Source organism: Symphalangus syndactylus, chromosome 14 (genome assembly GCF_028878055.3).
Source record: "Symphalangus syndactylus isolate Jambi chromosome 14, NHGRI_mSymSyn1-v2.1_pri, whole genome shotgun sequence".
NCBI classification, from domain to species: domain Eukaryota; kingdom Metazoa; phylum Chordata; class Mammalia; order Primates; family Hylobatidae; genus Symphalangus; species Symphalangus syndactylus.
The window spans coordinates 37,960,933-37,974,099 of NC_072436.2; the positions used below are offsets into that span (position 1 = coordinate 37,960,933).

At 43.5% G+C, this 13,167-nt stretch overlaps 1 protein-coding gene across 2 annotated transcripts in view; it reads left to right on the forward strand.

Moving 5' to 3' along the window:
* Positions 1–10,465: 10,465 nt before the first annotated feature.
* SMYD1 (SET and MYND domain containing 1) overlaps positions 10,466–13,167 on the forward strand; it is a 45,668-nt gene continuing 42,966 nt past the window's right edge. For both annotated transcript variants that reach the window (XM_055242479.2, XM_055242480.2), the window contains exon 1: positions 10,466–10,770. In XM_055242479.2, the coding sequence (XP_055098454.1) occupies positions 10,634–10,770 (137 nt within the window). In that variant the 5' untranslated portion in view covers positions 10,466–10,633. The remainder of the gene's footprint in view (positions 10,771–13,167) is intronic.

Below are 13,167 nucleotides of genomic sequence, written 5' to 3' on the forward strand. Positions count from 1 at the left end.
ATATACATTATACACACAAATATATATGTATGTATATATCTTATTATCTCATCCTCTGTTTCCCAAAGAAATCACTAACCTGGTTTGTATTCATCATTTCCTTTCTCTATTGTCACACATAGGCATGGCTAAAACACATTTAGATTGTTTTTAAACTTGATAAGATTTACACCTTTATGCAGTATGCTGGGACTTGTTTGTTTCACTTAATATTTTGAATTTCTTCTAAGCTGTTGAAGACAGCTGTAATTTGTTCATTTCACTGCTGGACATGACTCCACTGATTTTCCTGTTGATGGGCACGTCTCCTGGTATACTGTGGAAGAGTTTATTCTGGGTATTCTCTACTTTCCTGTCACATTGCCGTTGCCTTATTTCAGATTCTCATCATCTCTTGCTAGAAACGTGCTAAGATCTCCCTCTGACTTCAACTGCTCCAGTCTACTCTCCGTATTGCTGCCAAAGGGTTCTATCTAAAAGTCATTACTGGCTCCCCAGTGTCTGTTGGAAAAGGTCAAACTGAGTACTGTGAGGTTTCTGTGCACCTCCCTGATCTCATTATCTTTCCACTGCCCTTACCTCCCCACCCTGCTATTACTTGTGATTCAGCAACATTAAACCTATACTGATTCCTATAAATACCACACTATTGCAAAACTCAGCTCACAGTACTGTATACGCTTCTCCCTCTTTCTGGAATGCCCTCTTCTCCACTTCCTCATGAATTCCTCTTTCCCTCAGAAATAAATACTATTCTAAATTCAGCATTTTTCATTTCCATGTATTTCTTTATAATTTTACTACATATGTATGTACCCCTAAGTAACATGAAATATTGCATTGCATGGTTTAAAACTTTACGTGTTATTATACATACTGTTTATTCATCTGCAATGTTTTTTACATGCCCTTTTTTATATTAACTCATGCCGATATGTGAGGGCCTCATTCACTTTCACAGTTCAATAATATTCCATTGTATGAATGCACCACTACTTACCCTTTCTCCTACACGTTTTCGATAGACACTGAGTTTGTTTCCTATTTTTGCTCCTCCAGTTGGGGCTGCTTTAATGTTCTTGTGCAGTCTCCTTGTGCACGTGGATCAGAGTTTCTCCAGGTGTTATACTTTGGAGATGTTTTTCACAAGGAGGCCTCAGACATATTTCTTACTTCTCTGAACCTCCATTTTTTTCATCTTCAAAATGGCCACAATATCCACCTCAAAGGGTGCCGTGAAACTTGTGGTAACGTAAGCAAAGAACGATGTCACACATTCGAAGAGATGTTGCTGTTAGAATAGCTTTCAAATGTATATGAAACACTGGGACATAAAACGCAGTAGTCTGGTGCCAGAATGGTAAAGAGAAGTATACTACTTATGCGTCTGTAGCTCCCGCAATAGCGTCCCAGTTGTAGTTGTTGCACCTGTCACGCTGTTTCTTGGCCTTCATGTCTCTGCACATGCTGCCATGTCCTTGGGTCTGAAGTGATCTCCTCTGGTTCTGAGGTTCTGGTCACCCTCCCTACTTCTCTTGTCTGTCTCTTCTCCGAAGCTTTCCCTGGTTCCTCAGAGCCCTGGATACCCTTCCCCTTAGCCTCCTATCTCTCACCACCAAGAGAGGGATTATGCTCTTCCATAATCCCCTTTAAAGGTCAATGTCTTAAAGACAGGGCCTACATTTTATACATCTTTATTTTATTTTATTTCATTTTATTTTATTATTTTTTGAGACAGAGTGTCTCTCTGTTGCCACGCTGGAGTTCAGTGGCGTGATCTCGGCTCACTGCAACCTCTGACTTCCTGGTTCAAGTGATTATCCTGCCTCAGCCTCCTGAGTAGCTGGGATTACAGGCACGTGCCACCATGCCCAGTTAATTTTTGTATTTTTAGTAGAGACAGGGTTTCACCATGTTGGCCAGGATCGTCTCGATCTCCTGACCTTGTGATCCGCCCGCCTCGGCCTCCCAAAGTCCTGGGATTACAGACGTGAGGCACCGCGCCTATTTTACTTTATTTTTTGAGAGAGGGTCTTGCTCTGTCACCCAGGCTGGAGTGCAGGGGTATGATCATGGCTAACTGCAGCCTCCTCCTGGGCTCAAGTCATCCCCCCACCTCAGCCTCCTGAGTAGCTGGGACTACAGGTGTGCTCCACCACATGCAGCTAATTTTTGTATTTTTTGTAGAGACGGGGCTCTCACCTAGTGGACAAGGCTGGTCTCGAACTCCTGGACTAAAGTGATCCTCCTGCCTTGGCATCTCAAAATGGTAGGATTACAGGTGTGAGCCACCGTGCCCAGCCTTACGCATCTTTATATCTGGGGCAGTGGGCACAGTGCCTGATACACGGGCTGTTAAATGCATGCAGGATGAATGAATTTAGGAATTCTTGGGAGGAAAGGATTGCACAACTAAGGATTTCTTGGAGCCAGAGGGAGAAAGAGGGAAGCAAGCATGCAGTTTTAGTAAGAACACATGGACTAGAGAGTGTGAAGTTTTGTCAAGGATGTAATTATGCAGGATATCGTGGATAATCAAGGAGGGCACCTGTTCCTGTCACCCTGGAATGTGAGTGGTAGGTGTGCACAAGAACTTCTTCCTTGATCAGGTCCCTCACACAGTGTATGAAATGAATGAATCAATCAGTCAGTGAATGTACTTGAAAGCAGTGAGCTTCTCCCCAACTCCGAGCCTATTTAACATTGCCAGGTATTAAGCTATTATTAATCTAAGCATGGGTTGGCACACATTTGGTATAAAAGGTCAGATAGTAAATATTTTCAGCTTTGTGGGCCATATGTTCTCTGTTGCAAATATCCAACTCTGCTGTTGCAGTGTGAAAGGAGCCATAGAAAATATGCAAAAAAAATGAGTGCAGCTGTTTTCTAATACATTTTTATTTACGGTCATTGAAATCTGAATTTCATGTAATTTTCATGTGTCACAAAATAGTTTTCTTTCTTTTTTTTTTTTTTTTTTTTTTGAGGTAGGATCTCACTCTGTCACCCAGGCTGAGGGCAGTGGCACAATTTCGGCTCACTGCAGCGTTGACCTCTGGGGCTCAAGTGATCTTTCTACATCAGCCTCCCGAGTAGCTGAGACCACAGTCGTGCATCAACATGCCTGGATAATTTTGTTTATTTTTTATAGAGATGAGGTCTCACTATGCTGCCCAGGCTGGTCTCAAACTCCTGGGCTCAAGCTATCCTTTTGCTTTGTCCTCCCGAAGTGTTGCTATTATAGGCATGAGCCACGGCACCTGGCCAAAATAGTCCTTTGATTTTTTTTCCAACCAATAAAGAAGGTACAAACCATTCTTAGTTTGGAGGTAAAGGAACCTTTACCTTGGTCTAATCGAACCTTAGCTCTGGGTACAAAGGAGGTCAAATCCAGGGATAAGGGCTGTCCTTTAACTAAAGTAGTCTTCAGATGTAAAATCTTGCAGCTCCTTTGATCTGTCACTAGATGGTGATCATTGCAGGCGTGTGGCTCAGCCAGTGGGTCTTTAAGGATATGACTGGAGCTCTTCCAGGTATGATAGATTAACAGCTACAGTATTAATACAGATACACAAGCTGTCCCAATGATTAAAGACATATCACAAACCACATGGATTTGACTGCTATCTACACTCTTTCACACTTATTTGTACATATTCCCTGAATTGCAACATACAGGGGAAATGTACTCACTCTCTCAAGGCCTCTGAGGTTATTAGCTCAAAGGCTCAGAGCAATAATACAAACACAGACTACAGTTAAAGATTTGGGGGCTGCAAAGTGGCATCTGGGAAAAGATCCTACCCACGATGCAATTTAACAAGTAGAGCTCCTTCTTACATTAAGAGGATACTTGAAGCCATGCTTAGCCTTTTGATGATACACTGATAACTCTCCCAAAACAGCCTCCACTCCTGGCCTCATCATGTCCCTTTCTTCTACCTTTGAGCTGTGCGATTAGGGACCCAGCATGACCCTTGCTTCATAAATCTTGCATCAATTGCCTCTCACATTCTTTAGGGTGAGGGAGTGCTGGGTATCCATAGGAATGTTCTTGGCTTGTGTGTGTATGTGTGTGTTGGGGAGGGGGGAGTTCAGCTGAAATAGAGACAGAGCGATGGCCTGGACATCCTGTTCCATAGTGGTAATTTTTGTCATCCGCTTGTCTGAAATTTCCCAGCTCAGCCTCTTTCCTGGACCAGGAGCTCTTTGGCTTGAGCTATTTCATTCTTCTCCCTTTCTCACTACTCTTCTTTATTCAGATACAAAAAAAGAAGGAGCCTGATGCTTACTAAAATCACTAACAATGGATAAATTGCCATCTTCCTGGAGTGGAAAAGGGCTCATCTACAGAAACATGACTGTGAAGGTCTGTGAAGCTCAAGTCTACAATCCTAACCACTATATCACATGGTCACACAGTTATGTCCATCCTGGCCCCTAGATTGATCTCTTAGGAGATGTAGAATGAATCTACTTTTTCTGTGTTTCAAGATGTAAGACATCAACAACAGCTGTCATGTGTTTCCTGAATCTTTTTTTTTTTTCTCCAAGATGGAGTTTCGCTCTTTTGTCCAGGCTGGAGCGAAGTGGTGTGATCTCGGCTCACGGCAACCTCTGTCCCCTACCCCGGGTTCAAGCTATTCTCCTGCCTCAGTCTCCATAGTAGCTGGCATTATAGGTGCCCACCACCATGCCTAGCTAATTTTTGTGTTTTTAGTAGAGACAGGGTTTCGCCATGTTGGCCAGGCTGGTCTGGAACTTCTGACCTCCGGTGATCCACCTGCTTTGGCCTCCCAAAGTGCTAGGATTACAGGCATGAGAGCCACCGTGCCCGGCCTGCTTCCTGAATCTTTTCTTCTCTGCCCAATCATCTCCAGTAGCGCAATAACAAAGCAGCCTCATTGTCTGGGGTGACATCTGAGGTTTGTTGTCTCACAGCCATGGAGATTAAGAATGCGGACACACAAAGAGTGAGGTTAAGAGCAGAAATTCTACAGGCAAAATAAAGAGAATAGCTCTCTGCTACAGAGAGGGGTCCCAGAAAAATGGGTTGCTCATCCACGCTGAAATGAAGAGGGTTTTATAGACAAGCTAGTGGGGAGGTGATGTCTGATCTACATAGGATGTGAAAAATGGGTTAGGACCAGGTGTGTTATCTGCACAGGGCTCGAATCTCTGACAGCCCCCACCCCAACCTTTTATTATGCAGGTGAGCTCTGCCTGAGCTTCTCTTTGTGGCCCATTTCTTTTTTACTGTACACATGCTAAAAAAAAGGGAAGGTAGAGCCCCTTGTTGGACATGGCTGGCCCCCAGGTAGCCCTTTTCTATTGGCGCAGCTGCCGGCATCCCCTGTGCAAGCTTCCAGCTCCCTTGTCTATGTTTGCAGTTCGGTCTTCCAGGCTGTTCTTTGTTAGAAGGAAATGATTTCTAGGGCTGCTTTTTGTTAGAAGGGAAGTTCTGCTGAGCACTCTTTTGCCCTCACTCTCTGCCTAAATAATTTTTTTTTTTTTTTGAGACGGTCTTGCTGTGTTGCCCAGGCTGGAGTGCAGTGGCATGATCTCGGCTCACTGCAACCTCCGCCTCCCGGGTTCAAGTGATTCTCATGCCTCAGCTTCCCAAGTAGCTGGGATTACAAGCATGCACCACCACGCCTGGCTAATCTTTGTATTTTTAGTAAAGACGGAGTTTTACCATGTTGGCCAGGCTGGTCTTGAACTCCTGACTTCAAGTGATCCACCCACCTCGGCCTCCCAAAGTGCTGGGTTTACAGGTGTGAGCCACTGTGCCCGGCCTAAATAATTTTTCTATCTCCTGTATCAATAAGAAGTCTTTTCAAAACTATAGATATGCTTTCTCTCAAGACAAAGACCAGTAGTTCTCAATGGAGGCAAATCTACTACATAGGAAGCATTTTAGAAATGTGGGAAGAACTTTTGTTTGTCACAGTGATTGTGGGATGCTACAGGCATATTCTTGGCAGCACCAAAGTCATCAAAAAAGGGTTGGATCTCAGTGGGGGGAAAAAAACAAACTGGGAAGGGCTGTAGCAAAGGCAGATGGGCAAAAAACTTTTACACAGGATTTATGTTGATATGTGACATACGAGGGCCTTATGCCCCCTTCCCCACCAACAGTCTGGGAACTACTGTCAACATCCTCTGTGTCCTTAATCCTGGCCAGAGATGCTAGATCCTCTGAGAAGCAGGGGACAGCCTGGTACAATGAAGACTCTCTGCCCGCCCTGCACAACCTCAAATATCTGTATGTGCTTTTCAGGTAGGCAAAAAGCCGGTTTATGATTGTCTGAGTCTGGAAATCCATTTTGTAAGTAATCATAAAGTAGTTTTTGTAAAGTTTTAATATACGCTGAATTTTCCAGCAATGCAACTTCTCATTAACCAAAGAAAGATCATACTTTATTTTGTTTAGAACTCCCCTAAGAGTCGTTCACCATTTCAGAAAATTATGGTCACAGGCAACAATATGGTATTTGTGTCCTCAAAATCAATCTGCATTTTTGTTCTCACTATCATAGTGATTCCACTTAGAGGTACAAACATCTAGCCATTTTATCTCATCTTCTAATATAGTTGTACCCAAGCATATGCATAGTGAGCACATTTACACATTTAATTTACAATAAATAGATATTACTACAAATTAACTTTGATTTTCTTTCACCTTTGTTAGGTTAAACTAGTCTTTTTTTTTTTTTAGGTATGAGAACGAATAAATTATATTATGTATTAATTTCACTTTAACAAAAGGCATGTTACATAATATTTACTATAATGAGACTAATATAGTAAATATTTACTATATTTACTATCGCTCCTGTGACAAAATAAAATTTAGTGACTTTAAAGAACATAAATTTATTATCTTACAGTTCTGGTGGTCAGAAGCCAGAAATGGACTTTACATGGCTGAAATCAAGGTCCGCAGGGCTGTGTTCCCTCTGGAGGTTCTAGGGTGAGAATCTGTTCCCTTGCCTTTTCCAGTTTCTTGGCTCATGGCTGCTTCTTCCATCTTTAAAGTCAGCAACATAGCCCCTTCAAACATCTCTCTGACTCTGACCCTCTTGGTTGCATTGTCGCATCTCCTCTGACCCTGCCCCTCCTGCCTTCCTCCTGTAAGGATCCTCATGATTACATTGGTCCTACCAGGATAATCTAGGATAATCTTCTCATCTCAAGATCCTTAACTTGATCACATTCACAAAGTCCCTTTTGCCATATAAGGTAACATATTTACAGGTCTAAGCATTAGAATCTGCACATCTCTGGGGCCTGTTATTCTGTCTACCACCCTTTAATAATATAATAACCATTGTTCTGACAAGATTGAGGCCCACAGGTATAATTAAAGCCCTGGGCTTCCTCTCTCTGTATGGTCTTGGGGCTGGTAAATTTCTTCCTTGACCATGGCTTGGGCTGAACCTGCTCCAAGAGTGCTGAGTCTGGGGAACAAGCTCATCTGAGCCAGGCTGAGCCCCTGGCCCCTGAGGGCAGACAAATTGTTGCAAGACCCTGAGTTGCCAGGCAGTGTGGATACAGGGTATTCATTGGGAGTCACCCTGGATTGAAAAAACCTTTTTTTTTTTTTTTTTTTTTTGAGATGGAGTCTCACTCTGTCACCCAGGCTGGAGTGCAGTGGCATGATCTCGGCTCACTGCAACCTCCGCCTCCTGGGTTCAAGTGATTCTCCTGCCTCAGCCTCCCAAGTAGCTGGGACTACAGGGGTGTGCCACTATGCCCAGCTAATTTTTGTATTTTTAGTAGAGACGTGGTTTCACCATGTTAGGCAAGATGGTTTCAATCTCCTGCTCTCGTGATCTGCCCGCCTTGGCCTCTCAGAGTGCTGGGATTACAGTAAAAAAACCTTTTTAATATTTCTTCTCCTCTCCTCTCCTTTCCTGAAAATCCCTTCCCCTTCCCCTCCCCCTCCCCTCCCCCTCCCCTCCCCTCCCCTCCCTTCCCCTCCCTTCCCTTCCCCTCCCCTTCCCTCTTTTTTTCTGAGACGAGAGCTTGCTGTGTCACCCCTCCCCTCCCCTCCCCTCCCCTCCCCTTCCCTTCCCTTCCCTCTTTTTTTTGTGAGACAAGATCTTGCTCTGTCACCCAGGCTGGAGTACACTGGCATGATCATGGCTCCCTGCAACCTCTGCCTCATGAGCTCAAGTGGTCCTCCCACCTCAGCCTCCTGAGTAGATGAGACTACAGGCACGTGCCACCACGCCTGGTTTATTTTTTGTATTTTTGGTAGAGACAGGGTTTCACCATGTTGCCCAGGCTAGTCTCAAACCCCTGGGCTCAAGTGATTCACCCACCTCGGCCTCCCAAAGTGCTGGGATTACAGGCATGAACCACTGTGCCCGGCCTTCTTTCTCTTTTTTTTTCTTTTTGAGACGGAGTCTTGCTCTGTCGCCCAAGCTGGAGTGCAGTGGCACGATCTTGGCTCACTGCAAGCTCTGCCTCCCTGGTTCACGCAATTCTCCTGCCTCAGCCTCCCGAGTAGCTGGGACCACAGGCACCTGCCACCACACCCAGCTAATTTTTTTATTTTTAGTAGAGACGGGGTTTCACCGTGTTAGCCAGGATGGTCTCGATCTCATGACCTTGTGATCCACCTGCCTCAGCCTCCCAAAGTGCTGGGATTACAGGCGTGAGCCACCGTGCCCAGCCTCTTTCTCTTTTTATAACTCTCTGTTTTGTAGAATTGTTTTTCCCCTTGGGAGCATGCAGTGTTTATTTTTTGAGGCACCGAACTTTACATGTCTTAAGTTCTTTTGCTCTTCAGGGTACATCAGAAGCTGCAGAGATATTCTCTTGCTGTCATGGCTATGTATTCTTACCTAAAAATCAGGATATATGATCAGACAATGAACTTTCAACATGCTTCCAAGAGTCGAAGGTGTTTTGGGAGATTCAATTGGTTGAAGACATGTTAAAATTTCTGGTACATCGTGATAGTTTAGGGAGGATAATGTGACAGAGTAAATAAAATAAAATAGCTATCACGTAATGAGTACTTTATGAAGTGCTAAGTGCTGTGTTATGTCCTTTACACATATTATCTAACTCTCACAATCCAGTAAGGTAGAAATTATCACCCTTGTTTCACAGATTCCATCTCAAGTGGTAGTAGCAGGCTTAGAATTCAAACTCAGATTCATCTGACTCAGAAACCGTACACTCAGAAAAATCCAGGAAATGCCCCCACCCACTGCCCCCCCCGCCCCCCGCCCCGGGAAATAGATGCATCCCAGGAACTAAAAATCTTACGTGGAAGTCAAGCCAGAGCTCCAGATCTGTAAGTCTTTCTTTTAAACCTCAGTAAAAGCTGTCTGATAGCCAAGAACAGTGGCATTTAGTTCAATGGGGATTTTAGATTTGTCTTTCCAGTGTCCTCATTCCTGAGTAAGAAGAAGGACAGAGCACGTTGGTATTTTCCTGGCAGCGGACACATGTTAAAGGAAATTTGATAGAAAGATAGAGATGGGGGTTGCTATTTTTAAAGCCTGCCTTGTCTGTATCCAGCCTGCCTCCAGCATACCAGCATCACCAGCAGTGGTAATAACAGGGAATTCCATGCTGTGGAGTAGGGGTGCTGTAGGAGCCCCAGGTGATACTGGAGAGGAAAAATGCCCCCTTGGAGCCTAAATAGTACTGTTATGTATATGGCAAGGGCTCAGTTTAGCTGCTTCTTCTTATTTATTTATTTATTTATTTATTTTTTATTGAGACGAAGTCCCACTCTGTAGCCCAGGCTGGAGTGCAATGGCGCAATCTCAGCTCACTGCAACCTCTGCCTCCCAGGTTCAAGCAATTCTCCTGCCTCAGCCTCCTCAGTAGCTGGGATTACAGGTGCCCGCCACCACGGCCAGCTAATTTTTGTATTTTTGGTAGAGATGGGGTTTCACCATGTTGGTCAGGCTGGTCTTGAACTCCTGACCTCAGGTGATCCATGTGCCTTGGCCTCCCAAGGTGGGGATTACAGGCGTGAGCCACCAGGCCCAGCCCTCAGTTTAGCTTCTGCTGCTTCCTGCCAACAGTCCACCCTTGGGAGAGAGACTGAAAGGGGTGGGGTGAGGGGCCCATCTCACTTGAGAAAGTGCAAGCCTGACAGCTGAAGGGTCCCAGAGCAGCAAATATCACCTTGTTTCTCTTGGACCATTCCAGCTGTCTGCTTTTGATTGACAGAGGCATCTGGCTGCTAAAAATACCCTCCTGACCAAATGTTCCCTACTCCAACTAAAGCTGAACAGGATTGTTGCAGTTCAGAACTTAGCACATACAGATAGCTTCTGCTTGCAATGGAACCTCTCAAAACTTTTCAGGCCCTATTCCAGAACCATATTAACCCATGGTCATTTTCTGTTCTGTCGGCTTTGCTGGGTGATGAATGAAACCCTTTCCAGTTCACTTGTTCTCTTGCCTGTCCCATCCCCACCTCCAGGAAAAGTAGCAGAGGGGGAGGTGAGGGCCCAGTGGCTGAGAGCGAGTAGGGAAGGGGAGGTGGCTTGTCCATTTATAGTCTTGCTCTTTGGGATGCTGAAGGTGATGAAATAGCAATGACAAGAGATTTGGCTCAGTGTTAAATATCTGCCGCGCTGGCCTGACAGACTCTGAGATGACAATAGGGAGAATGGAGAACGTGGAGGTCTTCACTGCTGAGGGCAAAGGAAGGGGTCTGAAGGCCACCAAGGAGTTCTGGGCTGCAGATATCATCTTTGCTGAGCGGGCTTATTCCGCAGTGGTTTTTGACAGGTATGAAATGTGGGGAGTTGCCTTCTCTCATGTTGGTTTGGCTGGTGCTGAACTCTACAATACTTTGCTCTCAAAAATCATCAGAGGAAGGGATAAAATTCATGTGCTCTTTTTTGAACAAAATGGCACTTCTGAGCGCTAATTTTTCTGCAAGGGGTCGTTACCAGTGTGATTTGCTGTGGCTCCTAGAAGGGTGGCGAATGTGAGCAAAGGCTTTGGGGGCACTTTCTCCCAACACTGGCCAACTTGGCTGAGAGGGTGTGCTGGGAGTGGAAAGGTGGGTGTGGTGCTGTGGGAAATATTTTCTGACAGAAAGCTCTGTATTTTTAGCTTTCTTTTTATTATAAATATATTACCAGGTAAAGTAATTGCTGAGACCTAAAAAATTATAAACTATTTGTATATTTATAATTATGAATAACCCAGGAATCCACTTACCCTTGAAAAATCAGAGTATCACCCAATTCCAGTCCCCTCTGTCTTTCCTCAGATATTACCGCTGCTATTATTTCAATGTATTTCCTTCTAGAATGTTCCTGTGCTATTACATACATATATCTGCCCTTATCAAAATGGATGGCTGTAGTTTGTGTGTTTTGTTTTTTTTTACAGAAATGGTGTCATACTTCAGATGTCATTTTAGAACTCACTCTTTTCCCTAAACAACACATTTTTGATGTCTATCCTTGCAGGAACTATAAATCTATAGATACTTCTTTTAAATTCCAAAGATCTATTTCCTTTATAGAGCTATCCATATAGATTGATATGCCATATGACTCACCAATCTTAATTTTAAATATTTCATCCTATAAATATATGACGTTTTATTTATCCATTCCCCTATTGAGAGACAATTGGTAGTTTTTAATTTTTCATGAAAAAAATGAAAATCCTTGATCGTGTCTACCTGTACATATGTTCGATTGTTCTCTAGGGCACAGGACTAGAAGAGGAATTGCTGGGCCATAGGATGTGATGTTTTCAGTTTTATAGGCTCTCCAAACAGGCTGTATTAAATTTACATTCCCGCTTCTTCACAACCTTGGCCACACTAGACTACCAAGCTTTTAAATTTGTAATAAATCTTCATTTTAAACAAACCTACATGGTGATTACATTAAATTGTCAATATTTTCTGAGATCAAGGTTGGGATGACCTGCTTGACATCTATGTGGTTTGAGTCTGATAACCTAGGCTTTGCGGTTGGCTGGCTGCACTGACCACCCTGGGAAAGGGCACTGCTTCTCAGAGATAACTTGATTAGTATTCACATTCTCTTGTCTTCCTGCCCAATAAGACCTTCAGGGAAAAGGGTGTGAACTGGGGCATATGGCTCACCACCACTCGAGGAATATAAGGGGCTGAGGTGACTTTTTCAGGGGGAGCTTGTTTTATTTCATTAATGTGTGTGTGTGTGTGTGTGTGTGTGTGTATGTGTCAGGGGAGGGGTGAGTACAGTTAGGGAGCCAGCTGGATTCAGAGTGAAAACACAACCCAGAAACACAGGGACTGTCAACACTAATCCTGGCGCTGCCCGTGAGTTACTGCCTGGCCTTGTGAAGAACATCTCCATTTGCTGCTTCCAATTCCCCAAAGTCAATCTAGCCAATCAGTTCCACTTCAAGAAGGTGAAAGTTGAATGGGCTTGCACTCCATTATAAAAGCAAGGCATTGTCATTTTAGAAAATTTAGAAAGATAAGATATCACACAACGATAACCACTCTTAACATGTTGGGTATCTATTTTCGGTTTGTTTTAAAACATAGGTTTCATTTGGCTGTAATATACTCATTATACAAGCTATTATGCTTTTTCATTTAATAATTTTGACATCTTCTGTGCTATTATACACTCTTCAGAGACATAGTACTTAAGGGCTACATGTTCTTCTATTACCTGCTGATGACTGGCCATTTGGATTGTTTCCACATTTTTGTTATTATAAATAATTTGTCATTCATTTGAAGTAACAACTATAAAAACACCTTCATGTACATTGCAGATACATGCTACATAAAATCATATATTATTTTTACAATAGTAATAAAAGTGGGATAAATGGTATAAATGACCTTTAAAATGATTGAAAAAAAATCTAAAAGAGATAGTTTTTTTTCAAAAAATGCTTTACCCAAACTTGTCACTGCACAGATGAGGGAGCTGTGCTTTCTTTGGTTATACCAGAGACAGCCAAAAGAGGCATTAAAGGAAAGTTTTACGCATTTTAGGCTCCTGGTGAGGCTCAGCCACCATAGATGAGAAAATTGTTTGCAGAGGTGGGACTGAGTCACCCACAAAAGTCACTGTACAAAACTGGCTTGTTCTAGTCCATGTTACTGCAAGACAGGCTTTCCTACTCTTCCACACAAATGTGGAGAAAGATTTTATTTTT